At 42.3% G+C, this 17,921-nt stretch overlaps 1 protein-coding gene across 2 annotated transcripts in view; it reads right to left on the minus strand.

The window, feature by feature from the left end:
- LOC115093684 (dynein heavy chain 11, axonemal-like) overlaps window positions 1-17,921 on the minus strand; it is a 586,171-nt gene that overhangs the window by 145,079 nt on the left and 423,171 nt on the right. For both annotated transcript variants that reach the window (XM_029605802.1, XM_029605803.1), the window contains 2 exons: window positions 16,776-16,877; window positions 179-313 (listed from right to left, as the gene is read on the minus strand). In XM_029605802.1, the coding sequence (XP_029461662.1) occupies window positions 179-313; window positions 16,776-16,877 (237 nt within the window). The remainder of the gene's footprint in view (window positions 1-178; window positions 314-16,775; window positions 16,878-17,921) is intronic.

Here is a 17,921-nt window from a genome sequence, read left to right on the forward strand (position 1 = left end):
AAAATATAAAGGTCAAAAACATGTTTCTATTATGAAAAAAAAAACCATGATAATGACATAATTTTTTTCAGCTCATCAGGTTCTTTGCTAAGTGCCTCTGTTATTGCCAGATCAGTAGTGTATAACAAAGAAGCGCTTTCTGAAGGCTGCTTCATTAGCTTGCCCTGTAGGACCTCACCTCTAGACCTTTCACTAATCTGTTGGCCAGCTCAATGGTCTTGTTAGTTCTATTCACGTCATCCTGACAGTGGATTTTCTCAGCTGTAGCTCTCTCAAAGGCAGTTGTTAAGGCAGCCAGGTTTGTGTCTAGTTCCTTTAAATAAAAACAGTGAGAATCAACTTGGGATATTACAAGAACAAGTAAAAAATGTTACTGCTGTCTATTTTCTATTGTCAAAAGTTAAATTACATTGCATGCCAAACGTGTAAACATTACTGGGTCTTAAAATCCTGTGCCCATTATGCAAGCAGAAATTACAGTAGTAAAGCAGTGAAATTTTTTTCCCCTCTCAACTCAGGTAATTTAGCTGTTTGTTCAAAGCAGCATTCCAAATCACGTATGCTGACTCCTAAGAAGGGAAATAAAAGAAAGAAAGCTATTTTTTTTCACCTAATGTTTGACATTTACAAAGATTTTAAACTCGCCGTTAAGTTTCATTTTATTATTTTTTTAACTATGCCAATAACATTTATCATTCATTTATATGTGGGTGAGAATGTAAAATACATTTCGCTGACATGTCGGCTTTACCTAAATGATCCGGATCCCCCCCCCCCCCCCCCCGAGAGTCTGAAAAGACCTGTTCTTTCTCGTACCATGTCTGAATGCCAATATAATGCAACCCCCCCCCCCCCCCCCCCCCACACACACACACAAATATTAAGTGCCAAAATCTTGCCTTAAAAAAAAAAAAAAAAGCATTGCCCTTTTCAAAACAAGGGGAAATTCAGCAGTGTTTCAGCGCTACCGTGATCAAACAGTGTCACATCACCCTGCCAATTGGTGCCCAGGCCAGGAATACAGATCAGCTTTAATTGTGCAACGCCTTATTGCTGGTGCATGTCAATCAGAACCTATGAATTGAGAAAAATTTGCTCTGTTCATTCTGTTAAATGATGTATCCAATTAAACCTGTTAGAATTCATGATCTTCAGTCAAGGTTAAATGAAAGTAGTTACTCCTGTCAGCTAGGTGATTAAATGCTGCCTACATCAAGCACATTTATGTGCAAAATTAAAATTTTGGTATAAAGCATGAATCTTTATGCATGCCAGTTAATTATCTCATGGTTCCTCTACTTATTAAATGCCCACTGCATTTCTTATTAATCATCAGCTTCCTTTCAAAACTTATTTCTTCCCTTGCATTAAAGTACAATTCAATGGTTAAAAGCAGTGCTTCCCAAATAAAAACATGGTTATTTCCAGGATTTGGTTGTCGCTACAATGCAAAAGACAATAATCATTAGAACTTGCTGTTCCTTACAGAGGGAGAAATATTGCTGTGATGTCAGATAATTTTGCATGTATTTGTTAGGAATTCATGGATTTCCTAAAATTCTTTTGCATTAACCAGGAAATTCTCTTCTTTAATTTTCTGATTAACTCAGAAATACTGACATTCAGGGGTCTGGTGATACTTACTGTATGTTGATATGTAGCATGATTAATAAATGTGTAATTATTGGAAATAATATCGCTCAATTATTTATGTCACAAGTTTATTTAATACAATGAATGCGAATGGTTTAATTTACTTTTAGAATCATAAGTCCTAAAGCAGTTCACAGAATATGCTCTGTATTCTTCACTATAGACACAGTACAAATATTATATACAGTACAAAAACTCTAAATTGAATCCCCCTCAGACTATCAATTATATTCAAAAGGTGTTGAAATGCATAATAAATGTCTTAGGTAACTATCTATATCTAAGCAGCTTTTATTGTTATTAAACACTTTTTAAATATTTACCTGAAAAGGTACATCATGAATGTATAGTAATCAAGCAATTATCAAAAGTTGTTAAAAAAACACCAAACAAACTCATTCATACACTCACACATCTAATATAAAACACAAAAATGTGGACAAAAGCACTGCTTACCCATAAACCAATTGGTGTGATAAAGCAATACCACTACACCAGGCTTTCTCACATGTCCCATATAATAAGGGTGATCATTATACAAAGTTCATAAATCCACAAGGGGATATGCAGACTATTGCTTTTTGGTGGATTCTTACACCCCCACAAGGGATATGCAGACTATAGCTCTTTGGTGGATTCTTAGATCCCCCAACAAGGCCTTTGTTTCACCGTATAACAGGCTTCTTCAGAGGATATTTATCATTGAAGTAATCCAACTATGAACAGATCATTGTAGCGAGTACAGCTTCCCCAGTTCCCTCCTAGTCCACTCCAATTAAGGAGTGGGACTGGGAGGGAACTTCCTTATACCCCTACCTAACCTTCCAACCTTTTCCCCTCTCCTCCCTGACCCCTAACCCCTTCCTAGCTATAACATTTTTTTGTTCTTATTTGCCTTGCTGCTCTTTCAGAGCAGCAGTAGACTCCCAGTGCACGCTTCTCCGGGACAGTGGCTAATGGCCTTTGGGGGTGGAAAGAGTTCATCGGTGGTTGTATGGGGGACATTTTAAAGATTGGGGCTTCAGTTTGGACAGGAATCATCAACGAGTAGGAGGAGGGGAATTCTTTTTAGATTGGGGCTTTGGAGGTAGGATAGGGTCATCTGCAGGTGCAATTGGGGACATCTTTTTTTTTTTTATTATTTCATTTATGGAAGATTAAAGCTTACATAAATGAAACACTCAGCTGGGGAGATCCAAGATGGCGTCTGCATGAGAGGAGTCGATGTCAGGAGCTCCCGAGGCATTGTTTAGCTAAACTTCTTTTTGATTGCTGGTATCGCGGTGAAGATGCCACATACTAAATGTAAGGGCAGGGTCAGAGAGGGAGCCTCGACCCCCGTGCGACCCACACTGATTCAAACAATGTTGGCAGGCTTCTAACCGCAGGCAGAGCTTTACCCCCAGAGAGTCCCGCTGGAGCTGCAGGTGGAGAGCAAGTGCCTCCGTTCCTGAGAGAAGTCACTCTGAATCCCGGGGCACCAACTACACCCTCTCCACCTAGAAGCACTACAACCACTGCTGAGCCAGGCTTAGCACACAGATGGATGGCGCTATGGAGCTGAGCTCGATCGAGGAGGGTGCAGCAGAGGCAATGGCGGTGCCAGAGAAGGCAGAAGGCCCAACAAGTTCCTCCCCACAAGTGGAAAAGTTACTTGGCGGTGACTGAGTCTCTACCAACAATGTTGGCGTTGCTACAGATATGAAGACGGCACAATTTCTGAAGAACCTGGACCCACAAGGTACATCTTTACTTCGAACAGTAACTTTTACACCTCATATGTTAATTGAAAAACCAAAAGTTGTAACAATGGATTTGAAATGGCAAGCAATAACTATGTTACAGAATTATATAGCAAAATTTAACAGCAAACATAAGGGAGACACAAACAATGTTTTACAACATGAATCCAGTATTGAATCAGCACACTGAGACCATTGAGAAAATTGATTTGGATATCAACCAAATAAAGAGAAACGCTGCTGAAAAAGAAAATTGAATGTTTAGAAAATGCCATCAGATATAATAATCTAAGAATATTAAACTTTCCTAAATGAAGAATGGTTTCCCCAAAAGAACAATTAAAGAATTAATTTCAAGAAGTATTACAGATGACACCTGAAGCCTTTCCATCTTTATTGAAAGCCTATTTCCTACCAGGAAAAAATGAACAAATAACTGAAAATCAACCAGTAGAAGCAGAATCATTGAATGTTACTGAATTGTTGGAAACGTCCTATAGTTTTCAAATTGAAAAAAGGGGAACTTTGTTGGTTAAATTTAAGCTGTCGTCAGACAGAGATAATGTTTTAAAATTATTTTTGCGGAAAAGAACCTCTTTATGATTGGGAAAAAAAATATGGATTACCGGGATGTCTCTAAGGAGACTCAGATAAGGCGGAAAAAGTTTTTAGTACTGGTGAATCAGGCTAGATCTCTTAGAATTCAACTAACAATAAGGTTCCTGTGTAAGTGTATAATGAAGGTTGACAGTACTAGATATGTTTATTATGACCAGGATCAACTGGAGAAATATTTAGAAGCCTGACATAATCAAGGAGTTGGTTAAAGATTATTTTACTCTGTACCTCTTATATTATTTTGATATGGTATATATATGGTGTAATTTGCTCTAATGATGGATTCCCCCCAAATTGTTTGGTAAAAAGGGAGATGTGGATAACTATGTAATATTTTCTTGAGTTATGTTTAATGAGACATTTTTGTTGTTAATAATGGGTAGTATTCCCAGATGTATTTCCGCCCTGGAGGCGACTGTTCAGTTCCTTGTAAACCGGTGCGATATGTATTCTTTACAGGAACATCGGTATATAAAAATTATAAATAAATAAATGTACATTCCATATACCCCTATAATTTTGGATTCAATGTAAGATTGAATATTTTATTAATTTGAAATTTCTAAAAATAAAATTAAAAAAAAAAAAGAAACACTCAAACTTCAAATGCAGCAAGGAAAAACATTATTATAAATCTAACACCAATTTAAAACTTTAAACGGAAAGTAGGGAGGAACCAAGATCCAGAGGGAAAAAAATAAAACAATCCCAGAATGATCAAGAGGGACACCTTTAAAGAATGGGTCTTCAGGATGGGAGGGGTTTACTGGCAGGTGCCAAGGGGTGGGGGGCTCTTTACATATCGCAATGACAGAGAGGAGCATCTTGGTGGCGGGGTGGCGCTTTATGTCCGGGATGGCATCAGAAGAAAGATCCTGCATGAGACTAAATATACAATCGAATCTTTAAGGGTAGAAATCCCTTGAGTGTTGGGGAAGAGAATAGTGATAGAAGTTTACTACCGTCTACCTGGCCAAAATGGTGAGACGGACAGTGAAATGCTAAGAGAAATTAGAAAAGCTAACCAAACTGGTAGTGCAGTAATAATGGGAGATTTCAATTACCCCAGTATTGACTGGGTAAGTGAAACAGGGCATGCTAGAGAGAGAAAGTTCCTGGATTGGAATAAAAGACAGTTTTATGGAGCAATTGGTTCAGGAACTGATGAGAGAGGGAGCAATTTTAGATCTAATTCTCAGTGGAGCGCAGGGATTTGGTGAGAGAGGTAAAGGTGGTGGGGCAGCTTGGCGATAGTGATCATAATATGTCCAAATCTGAATTAATGACTAGAAGGGGGACAGTATGTAAATCCATTGTACTAGTGCTAAACTTTCAAAAGGGAAACTGATAAAATGAGAAAAACAGAAAAAAACTGAAAGGTGCAGCTACAAAAGTAAAACGTTTGCAATAGGCATAGACATTGTAAAAAATTGCCATCCTAGAAGCACAGACCAGATATATTCCATGCATTAAGAAAGGTGGAAGGAAGGCAAAACAATTACCGGCATGGTTAAAAGATGAGGTGAAAGAGGCTATTTGAGCCAAAAGATCTCATTCAAAAATTGGAAGAAGGATCCTTCAGAAGAAAATAGAATAAAGCATAAACATTGGCAAGTTAAATGTAAGACATTGATAAGACAGGCTAAGAGAAAATTTGAAAAGAAGTTTGCCATAGAGGCAAAAACTGAAATTAAAAAATGTTCAAAATATATGTGAAGCAGAAAGCCTGCAAGGAAGTCGGTTGGACCATTGAAGATCCAAGGGGTTAACGGAGTACTTAGAGAAGATAAGCCATCGCGGAATCGCTGAAAAGATTAAATTATTCTTTATTCGGTTGTTTACTGAAGAGGATGTTGGAGAGATACCCGTTCCAGAGAAGGTTTTCATGGATGATGATTCAGATTAACTGAACCAATTCAATGTGAACCTGGAAAATATGGTAGGCCTGATTGACAAACTGAAGAATAGTAAATCACCTGGATTGGATGGTATACACCTGGATTGGATGGTATACACCCCAGGGTTTTGAAAGAACTAAAAAATGAAATTTCAGAACTATTAGTAAAAATGTGTGTAACCTATCATTAAATCATCCAGTGTACCTGAAGATTGAAGATGGCAATGTAACCTCTCTAATTTAAAAAGGATCCAAGTGTAATCCAGGAAACTATTAAACCGGTGAGCCTGTCTTCGTGATGGTAAAAATCGTGGAAACTGTTTATAAAGAATAAAATCACAAAACATTTAGTCAGACATAGTTTGATGGGACCACAGCCAACATGGATTTACCCATGGGAAAGGGGTGAATAAACATATGGACAAAGGTGAACCGGTAGATGTGGTGTATTTGGATTTCAAAAGGTTTTCAACAAAGTCCCACATGAGAGATAGTAGGTGAAGTACTTTTGTGGATTGCAAGTTGGTTAAAAGACAGAAAACAGAGAGTAGGAATAAATGGTCAATAAATGGTCAATTTTCACAATGGAAAAAGTTAAACGAGGACCAGTGCTTTTTAATATATTTATAAATGATCTGGAAAGGGGTACGATGAGTGAGGTGATCAAATTTGCGGATGATACAAAATTATGCAGAGTAGTTAAATCTCAAGTGGATTGTGATGAATTGCAGAAGGACCTTGTGGATTGCAAGACTGGGCTTTCAAATGGCAGATGAAATTTAACGTGGACAAGTGCAAAGTGATGCATATAGGGAAAATTAACCCTTGCTGTAGTTACACAATGTTAGGATCTATCTTAGGAGTTACCAACCAGGAAAGAGATCTAGGCATCATAGTGGATAATACATTGAAATTGTCAGCCCAGTGTGCTGTGGAGATCAAAAAAACAAACAGAATGTTAGGAATTATTAGGAAGGGAATGGAAAATAAAACGGAGGATGTCATAATGCCTTTGCATCGCTCCATGGTGAGACCACACCTTAAATACTGTGTGCGATTCTGGTCACCGCATCTCAAAAAGGATATAGCTGCACTGGAGACAGGGCAGAGAAGGGTGACCAAAATGATATATGGCATGGAACGGCTGCCCTATGAGGCAAGGCTGAAGAAGTTAGGGCTGCTCAGTTTGGAGAAGAGACGACTGAGGGGGTGGGGGATATGATAGAAGTCTACAAAATCATGAAAGGCCTTGAACAAGTTAATGTAAATCGATTATTTACTCTCTCAGATAATAGAAGGACCAGGGGGCACTCCATGAAGTTAGCAAGTGGCTCAATTAAAACAAATTGAATAAATATTTTTTTCACTCAGCGCATAGTTAAGCTCTGGAATTCATTGCCAGAGGATGTGGTTACAGCAGTTAGTGTAACTGGATTTTAAAAAAGTTTGGATAAGTTCTTACAGGATAAATCCATAAACTGCTATTACGGTAATTAATAAGCAATAGTAGCTTGTGATCTGTCTAATGTTTGGGTATTTGCCAGTACTTGTGACTTGGACTGACCACTGTTGGAAACAGGATACTAGGCTTGATGGACCCTTGATCTCACCCAGTATGGCATTTCTTATGTTCATATTGGGGCTTCCCAGATGAAAGGGTTTGTTGGTGGGCATGAAGGTGATGTCTCTAAAATCAGGGCTTCAAGGGAGAAAAAGAGTCATTGGGGGTGCAGGGGAGTCTTTAAAAACTGGGGCTTTGGGGAAGGAAGGAGAATCATCAGAAAGTGGGGGTGGGGTAATGTCCTTAAACATCGGGGCTTTGAAAGTGGAAGGGGCATTATCAGCTGGAGGAGGAGGAAGACAATTCTAAACATCAGGGCTGTGGATGGGAATCAATAGGTGCAGAGAAGGGGTCTTTAAAGATCAGGGCTTCGAGGCTGGGAAGGGGGTCACTGGCGGGTGCAAGGGCACATCTTCAAACACTGGGGTTCAAGGATGGGAGGGGAATCATCAGCAGGTGTGGGTGGAGGATGTCTTTAGAGAATGGAGCTAATTGGCTAAATATATCTGAACAGCACCAGACACACAAATGGGAGGCCTAAATCTAGCTGATGATATTTGAGTGGTTACATTTAGCCAGATATTCAGCCAGCTTCGATTGAATATCTGACTCAAGGGTAAATTTAACCAGTTTCTTCCCCATACAACATGTTTTTGAAAACTGACTCCCCTATTATTCTTTCTTCCTCTTGTCCTTCCCTTTATTAGACTAAGGAATGATTTAACTGCAAGCGGTCAGAGCCAATAAAGTGCCTTCCTCAGGTTTTGCTGCTGTACCGGCATATATTTTCTTACCTTATTGATGGAAGATTATTCCCTTAATGGAGCTTCACAACATAGAAATGTTGAGGCTGATTTTCAAATACTTTTTGGAGTTAGGCCTTAAATTGGCCCTTTTTAAAATTTACTAAAGTTGAGTTTCTAAATTTAGGAGCCTAAAAAGTAGGTGGCTATAGGGGCAGAGTTAGGGTGGGTGAAGACAGGATAGAAGCGGTCCAGAGAAAGGTGACCAAAATGGTGTGGGTTCTGTATCGGAAGACTTATGAGGAGAAGCTGAAGGATCTAACATGTACTCTGGAAGAGAGGAGGTGCAGGGGAGATATGATACAGACCTTCAGATACCTGAAAGGTATTAATGATGTGCAAACTTCAACCTTTTCTGTTGGAAAGGAACTGTAGAACTAGGGATCACAAAATGAAACTCCTGGGGGACGACTCAGAATCAACATCAGAAAATATTTCTTCATGGAAAGGGTAGTGGATGCCTGGAAAACCTTCCCGGAAGAGGTGATAAGGACGAAACGGTAAATTACTTCAAAAGGGCATGGGATTAGACACTGCGTATCCCTAAATACTAGATGTTGAAAATGAAAAAGGGGAAGCATGGGGGTAACCTGTACATAGTTTGCAGTTACTACCCTTAAAAGAGGCATGAGGGTAACCTGCATGAAGCGGCAGTCACTACCCTTAACAGACGGCATAGGGGGTAATCTGCATCGAGCGGCAGTTTTCTACCCTTAATAGAAGGCATAGGGTAATCTGCATGGAGTGGGAGTTACTACCCTTAACAGAAGGCATAGGGGTAATCTGCATGGAGTGGGAGGTTACTACCCTTAACAGAAGGCATAGGGTAATCTGCATGGAGTGGGAGTTACTACCCTTAACAGAAGGCATAGGGGTAATCTGCATGGAGCAGCAGTTTCTACCCTTAACAGAAGGCATGGGGTAATCTGCATGGAGCGGCAGTTTTCTACCCTAACAGAAGGCATAGGGGTAATCTGCATGGAGTGGCAGTTTCTACCCTTTACAGAAGACATAGGGGTAATCTGCATGGAGCGGCAGTTTCTACCCTTTACAGAAGACATAGGGGTAATCTGCATGGAGTGGCAGTTTCTACCCTTAACAGAAGGCATAGGGTAATCTGCATGGAGTAAGAGTTACAACCCTAACAGAAGGCATAGGGGTAATCTGCATGGAGTGGGAGTTACTACCCTTAACAGAAGGCATAGGGGTGACCTGCATGGAATGGCAGTTACTACCCTTAACAGAAGGCATAGGGTGACCTGCATGGAATGGCAGTTTCTACCCTTAACAGAAGGCATAGGGGTATCTGCATGGAGTGGCAGTTTCTACCCTTAACAGAAAGGCATAGGGGTGACCTGCATGGAATGGCAGTTTTCTACCCTTAACAGAAGGCATAGGGGTAATCTGCATGGAGTGGCAGTTTCTACCCTTAACAGAAGGCATAGGGGTAATCTGCATGGAGTGGGAGTTACTACCCTTAACAGAAGGCATAGGGGTAACCTGCATGGAGTGGCAGTTTCTACCCTTAGCAGAAGGCATAGGGGTAATATCATGGAGTGAGAGTATTACCATGAACAACTTGTTGGGCAGGAATGAATGGAACATTTGGTCTTTATCTGCCATCTTTATTATGTTACTATGTTAGGTATCTAGCACTGATTTTCAGCTCTAGATGCCTAATTTAGGGGCTTAAATCTAGTTAAATTAATTGCAAGTCTAATTTTAGGCCCCCTAAATTTTAGTATCCTAAATTTAGGTGAATTTTCAGCCAAAAATATAGATTCCTATAGTTATTTATTTATCTATCTATAACCCACTTACACATAAAGCCCTAAGCAGCATACTAATCAAACACTCATAAGCGGATTGTGATACATTACAGGAGGGCCTTGCAAGACTGGAAGCTAAGGCATCCAAATGTCAGATGAAATTTAATGTGGACAAATGCAAGGTGTTGCACATAGGGAAAAATAACCCTTGCTGCAGTTACACGATGTTAGGTTCCATATTAGGAGCTACCACCCAGGAAAAAGATCTAGGCATCATAGTGGATAATACTTTAAAATTGTTGGCTCAGTGTGCTGCAGCAGTCAAAAAAGCAACAGAATGTTAGGAATTATTAGGAAGGGAATGGTTAATAAAACGGAAAATGTCATAATGCCTCTGTATAGCTCCATGGTGAGACCGCACCTTAACTACTGTGTTCAATTCTGGTCGCCGCATCTCAAAAAAGATATACTTGCGATGGAGAAGGTACAGAGAAGGGCAACCAAAATGATAAAGGGGATGGAACAGCTCCCCTAAGAGGAAAGGCTCAAGAGGTTAGGGCTGTTCAGCTTGGAGAAGAGATGGCTGAGGGGGGATATGATAGAGGTCTTTAAGATCATGAGAGGTCTTGAATGAGTAGATGTGAATCGGTTATTTACACTTTTGGATAATAGAAGGACTAGGGGGCATTCCATGATGTTAGCAAGTAGCACATGTAAGACTAATCGGAGAAAATTATTTTTCACTCAACGCACAATTAAGCTCTGGAATTTGTTGCCAGAGGATTGGTTAGTGCAGTTAGTGTAGATGGGTTCAAAAAGGTTTGGATAAGTTCTTGGAGGAAAAGTCCATTAACTGCTATGAAATCAAGTTTACTTAGGGACTAGCCACTGCTATTAATTGCATCAGTAGCATGGGATCTTCTTGGTGTTTGGGTAATTGCCAGGTTCTTGTGGCCTGGTTTGGCCTCTGTTGGAACAGGATGCTGGGCTTGATGAACCCTTGGTCGACCCCGCATGGCATTTCTTATGTTCTTATGTTCATAAAATAATAAACAACAAGCCGTTAAGCCCGTTAAAACGGGCTACATCCTTCTGTCTCTCACCTCCCCCTCATTCTCTCTCCCCTCACTCTTCCCCACCCCCTACCTCCCTCCCTCTCACCCCTCCTCTCCTCCCTCACTCCTCCCTCCCCCTCTCTCCCTCCCTCTCACTCAGTCCCACTCACTCTCCCTCAGTCCCACTCCCTCCACTCCCTCCCTCCTCTCTCCCTCTCTCTCACTCACACTCAGTCCCACGCCCTCCCCCTCAGTCCCACTCCCTCCCTCTCTCTCTGTCTGTCCCACTCCCTCCCTCTCTCTCTGTCCCTCCCTCCCTCTCTCCGTCCCACTCCCTCCCTCTCTCTCTGTCCCACTCCCTCCTCTCTCTCCCCCTCTCTCTCTCTCCCCCTCACTCAGTCCCCCTCCCTCCCTCTCACTCAGTCCCACTCCCTCTCTCTCCTCCCCTCTCACTCAGTCCCTCCCTCTCTCTCCTCCCCTCTCACTCAGTCCCTCCCTCTCTCTGTCAGTCCCTCCCTCTCTCTCTCCTCCCTCGCTGCCGCTGCCACCCGACGCCGCCGCCGCTGCCACCGCCGCTGCCATCCGACACCGCTGCCGCCACCACCGCCGCTACCACCGGACGCCGCCGCCGCTGCTGCCACTCAACGCCGCCGCTGCCACCCGCCGCCGCCGCTACCACCGGACGCCGCCGCTGCTGCCACTCAACGCCGCCGCCGCTGCCCTCCCGCCGCCGCCGCTGCCACCCGCCGCCGCCGCTACCACCGGACGCCGCCGCCGCTGCTGCAACTCAACGCCACTCCACTGGACGCCGCCATTTTTTTTTCGGCTCAGACCGACGTGCTCGCCCGCACATGCGCGGTAGAGCTGGTCTCTACTGCGCATTTGCGGCACGTCGGTCATCCTTCGTTTATTAGGTAGGATAGAAATACTGATACAGTCCTGGTTAATTAGTCAGTTCAGGTTGACTGAAAATAGATGCCTTAGGTGCCCAGCTTTTTTTGAATCTCGGCCTTGTTACTCCTGTTATAAAGACTGTTCTGTTTCTAATCATTACACTGGTCTACATCAATTTTGCTGACTAGAAGATAACATGTGATTTTTATGTATTTTAGGCCTGGATTTTCCATTCTCGCAGAGAATGGTGAATCCAGAGATAACGGGTGCGGGGGGGGGGGGGGGGGTGAGCCTGCGAAAACCAACAGCAATTGCACTACCACGGTGTTATCACTGCCGGCTTTCGCACCCAATAGCACCACTGTGAAAGGTGGTGCTATTGGGTGCGCTACCGGCGATGACAATGTAACTTACATTATCGCTGCCAGTGAAGATACTGCCGCTTCTGCCTCCTCACCGCCCCAACTCCTCCCCTCCCCGACTCTGCCCCCGGCAAGCTATTGCATGTGAAAAGTCCCTTTTCGCGTGCGATAGGCTTAGAAAATGATCCCCTTAGTGTGCTGAATCCAAAAATCACATCCGTTTCCTCCAGTCACGTCTGGTTTTTTTGCAAAACGCTGTCTACTCGTAAACTCTTATAGCAATAACGTAACATTATTATTTAGATATGCTGAATATGCAAAAAGATAATTACGGGCGGATTTTCAAAGGCCCGTGCGCGCACGGGCGGCCTATTTTGCATAGGCTGCCGGTGCGCGTAAAGCCCCGGGACGCGCGTAAGTCCCGGGGCTTCCTGTCGGGGGCGTGTCGAGATGACACGCCGTTTAGGGGGCGGGGCGCGGCATTTTGGGGGCGGCGACGTGGGGCGTGGTTTCGTCTCGGAGGCGTGGCCGCGGCCTCCGGAACAGCCCCTGGGACCGGACCATGGAGCGGGGCACCCGGCCAACGCGCGCAAAGTTACGCCTGCTTTCAGCAGGCGTAACTTTGCCGACAAAGGTAAGGGGGGGGTTTAGATAGGGCCGGGGGGGTGGGTTAGGTAGGGGAAGGGAGGGGAAGGTGCGGGGAGGGCGAAGGAAAGTTCCCTCTGAGGCCGCTCCGAAATCGGAGCAGCCTCGGAGGGAACGGAGGCAGGCTGTGCGGCTCGGCGCGTGCAGGCTGTTGATTTTGCGCAGCCTTGCGCGCGCCGACCACAGATTTTATAAGATACGCGCGGCTACGCGCGTATCTTATAAAATCAGGCGTACTTTTGTTCGCGCCTGCTGTGCGAACAAAAGTACGCGCTCGCGCAGTTTTTAAAAATCTACCCCTTAATGCGCAGAAAGACATGCTGAAAACGCAAATTATAACCTTTTAGTTCAAAATTTGCTGATTGCTTTTCAAAGATTGGGAGCAAACATGAGTGTCAAATTGCATTTCCTTGATATCCACCTGAACTACTTCCCCTCAAATCTTGGAGCTATGAGTGAAGAACAAGGAGAACGCTTCCACCAAGACATCAAGACCATGGAACATAGATATCAAGGCAGATGGAACACAAACATGATGGCAGACTACTGCTGGTGTTTACAGTGTGTCAACCCTGATCATAACTACTCCAGAGCATCCAAAAAGAGAACATTTCTCGCTAACAATTACAATTTACACAACTATTGCTCTCTTGGTTAGATGATACTTTTTTTTTTTTTTTTTTGCATGAAACAAATATATTACGTGCTATCGCTTCTTCAGAATATATTACGTGCTATCGCTTCTTCAGAACTTCGTATTACCCTTGATATTTGTCTTTATAATCTTTAATCAAACATTTCTCATTTGTGAAAAAATTTGACGTAGTACATATTTTTTGACTTCATATTTGGAATCAGCACTTTTCATTTGGGTAAAATCAGCAAAAATAATTAGGTCAGCAGAAAACGTTTTTTCAAATGTAGACCAGTGTTATCATTACAAAAAGGTTTGCCTTTATCATGCTGATGGCTGACCCATTAACTTAAACCAGCATCAAAATGATTTTCAGAATAATCAAACTAAAGAACTATGCAAAAATGTGAATACTTTAGGTTGTTCATATATACCTCCTTCATTAAAGTTTTACTTTCATTTTGTACATAAATTGAACCTCATTTAAAAGGGGGTCCCAAAATGCCTTTTACTTGTATAGCATCAGTGTCTCAACAGACAATTAATGAGGTAGACGATGTCACAGTAGAGAAGGAGTGGTAGAAGAGGGCTAACACTCTCCAGTGAGAGGTGTCATAAGTTTAACAAAACTCCTTTGCTTTCGTGGTTCAGGGTTTTTCTTCAAGGTGTCCTTCTCTGGCTAAGAGATACACTAGTGGAGGATGGTCTCTCCAATGGGAGAAGACTACCAGTGATGCCTTCCATCCCAGGAAGATAACTGGAGCTCAAAGTTGGGGCACCCAGGCCTTCAGGATTGGGGAGGTCATGTTTTGGGTTTGAAGACTGAATACCTGAGATCTGTTGAAGATCGAAGAAAGACATTTCTGAGAAGAAGGGAGTTAAGCTCCTTTGGTGACTCCTTGGTCAGCCACTAGATGGCCCTAGGTCCCTACCATAGAAGTTTGCTAGTAAAAGGAGATACCACTTATCGGCACCTCCCTCAGAGGCTGTCTGTAGTGGGTGGATCCTTTGTCTATAAGTGGGGGCTAGGAGTAGCTTCAGCATGGCATTTGAGTTCAGCCTCTGCAGAGTGAGGAGCTCTTAGTGTTTTCTTTAGCATGAAGCCTATCTCCTCACTGAGTATATTTGTGGAGGAAAATCCTTTCTAGGCGCTCCCTGCTTGTTAAGGATCTACCTCAAGTTTAGGACAGAGACTTTATTTAAGAAGATTTTCTTATTGAGAGTTGTTTTACTGGAGCACAGCTTGGGTTCCTCCTGGAGATAGCCATTCCCTGGATCCAGAAGCTGGGACACTGAAGACTTGCTAGCTCCCTTCTAGGTCAGCGAAGGACTGCAGTGACAGTAGCAGCCAAAGGGTTTTTGAACAGTTGTTTGAAGGACTTCTATTTTTGTTTGAGAGGAGGTTTCTGTCACTCCCTTCTCTCCCGTGAAGACTGACTGTATAGCCCGATCGTTGTCATCTACAGACTTTTCCCTCTGAAAGGTCATCAGAACTGAGGTTGGAGAAAGAAGGTGGAAGACCAGAATTGGAGACCCACCACTGGACCTCCCCCCCAGGGACACAGGCACAGGCTGGGTGAAAGGAAAAACAACTGTGAACTCAGGATTGTTCCATGGTGTAAGAGGATCCTGCTCAGAGTAGGTTTTTCCCCCAGAGGTTGGGCCTCTTGCACACTCAGTGCAAGTGTGGCAGGAATTCCCTGAGGAACCTGAGACAGAGACACTTGCACAGAGAAAAGAGGACACTCAGCTGCAATTTCAGTCTATTGATGACTGGGCCTTGATTTAACTCTTGACGAAATCAGTACAATATTATTTGAACACCCAGTTCTGTGTCCAGCTCATCTGTCCCAGTTCAGCAGCATTACTAAATCAGACAAACTCTGTTGAAAGATTCACATCAGCGCCTGGGCCATAAGCATTAACTTCCCCCTACATAAAGGACTCACCCAGGGGGTAAAACAAGCAGGAGGGGACAAATAAAAGGGAAGACTCTTCAAGTATACATTATTTTTGTGTGCCCTTGGAGAATATGCCTCTGCAGAGAAAAGGGTTACACTCCATACTCTTTATCTAAGAGGGATTTCATCAGAGGTTATTCTCTGTGTGAACCAGAAGGAAGACTGTCCAACATAGGAAGGTCCCAAGAGTTATGACTGAAAAAATGAATCAGAATCAATCAGAGGCTCATCTGGTTTTGAATACTGGAAGACAAAGAGAAATTTAAAGAGAGAGAGATAGAGAGAGCTGCATCCAGAGGAGCGGGTATCAGGGAACGTGCCCGGGAGGTGTATCCGGCCAGGGGGTTCAGCACATGCTAAGAATTGACACTGTGATTTCTTTGTGGACTTTATTTTTCTATACTGGTTGGTGCATTAAGCCTCGGTGTACTAGATCCTGCAATCAAATGACCAGTAAAGGATTTTAATTTCTGAACATAAGCTACTGTGTGAAGCATGTTTCTTCATACTGGACTGTTTGCAGAGAGGCTCCAGAAAACACTCTAAGGGCCCTGAATGACTGACTCTCCCCTGTGTGAGAAGAACCAGGGAGCATGGGTACTGCTCTGGCAAATTACCTCCCCTTGCATGACTGGAGAGGTTGGGGCAGGAGCTGCACTCATTTCGAGTAACCACCTCAGAAATGAGTTTAAAATACATTCCTCTGGCATTTCTAATCCATTTGATCAAATGTGTTTGAAACTCAAAGGCAATGCATCTGATGCTTGTTTGCAGACTGTTCTTCATCCCAGAGCTCCTCCTCCTCCCTTGGCATTCCAGGTCGGAGAGGCGGGAGTAATAAAGGGGGTCATCCTCTCTATCTATTGCATTATTCATTATTATACACAGCCTTATGGTTTAAACCATGAACAAAAGAGAGCTTTTTCAGGAACAAAAAGGTAATGCATGGAAACTATCGTAAGCAGCTTTCAGAAGCTATTTTATGGGATTTTTGGGGCATACCTGGTGGGAATGAAGGACATGGCCAAACTTCCTAGTGAATTGCATTAAGCTAGATGAATTCATTTACGGGACAAAGCAGGAAAACGGTAATTTTGAACCAAAAGTGTGGAACTGGACTTCCAAAGGCAAATACCACTAAACAGAAACCATGTTAAGAGAAAAGCAATGCTGGAACCTACTGCAAGTCTTTTCCTGATAACTTCAAGTTTTTCTGCTGCAGTGGCAAGGTCTGCACTGGCTTGGGTAAGAGCCCGGCGTTTCAAATCCACTTCACAGCGAACCTGATGGAGCAAATGCATAGTTTCAGCAGGAATACCTCAAAGCAATTAGACTACAGAAAATCACTGAGCTACTTTACCTAACAGGCATTTTAAGTAAAACCAACAAATCAACATTGAGATTGATTATGAAACGAATCTTTACTACTTTATCCATATAAAGCATAGAAAAAGTCAAGTGCCTCTTATGTAATCTATTATTCACTACTGACTCAGTTCTGTAATAGCATATTTTAAGTACAAAAATAAAACCAGTCCTGAGATGGAAACACGTATTTCTGCAAATTTCTATGGTGGACATGAGACTAAGTAAAAAGTGCCATTGTTAATTTCTACCAGACCCAGGCCAACACTGATTTGTACAGAAGAAGTTAACAATGGCCTGCTGGTGCCATTTCAAAGTGCACTTCCAGTGGGGCAGGAATGACCAGGGATTGCTCCTGCTCCAGAAAGAGAAAGAAAAATTTGATAAGAGAATTTGGAAGAGTGAAAGTGGGGATGGCCACTAGGATTTTGTTTTCCTTTGATGGGGCCTGACATTTATTTCATTTCATTTCTATGTTATTTCATTTCTTTTTTTTTTTCCATTTTAAATGAAAACAAACAAGCAAAAAGGAAAATAAATGAAAAAAAAGAAAAACAAAATGAAACAAAAAAAAAATGTTTGTGCACACCCTTAGTAAAAATGACAACTGTGCATTACTCAGCTTGGACTCTTCCATGGAAATGACTGGAGATGCTACATTTGTTTATAAATCATTACTGGTATTATTCGTTATATACTAGGTAAATAGTAATGAACATTTTATATTTTGTTGGTTCTGTTTTGTAGAGCACATTATTTCTTTTGCTTCTTGAAAGAATGGAATTAGCAATCAAATGTGTTATGAAAGATATTACTGAATCATCCATATGGAATTCTATAATATTTTGCATGAATAACTTTACTGTAAGAAATATTTTACTACAAGATTAAAAACTGTTGCATACTTACCATCAGCATCACAAACATTAATTATTCTGGCCATGAAAGTTCAGTTTATGAAT

The sequence above is a fragment of the Rhinatrema bivittatum genome, chromosome 6 (genome assembly GCF_901001135.1).
Source record: "Rhinatrema bivittatum chromosome 6, aRhiBiv1.1, whole genome shotgun sequence".
Classification (NCBI taxonomy): domain Eukaryota; kingdom Metazoa; phylum Chordata; class Amphibia; order Gymnophiona; family Rhinatrematidae; genus Rhinatrema; species Rhinatrema bivittatum.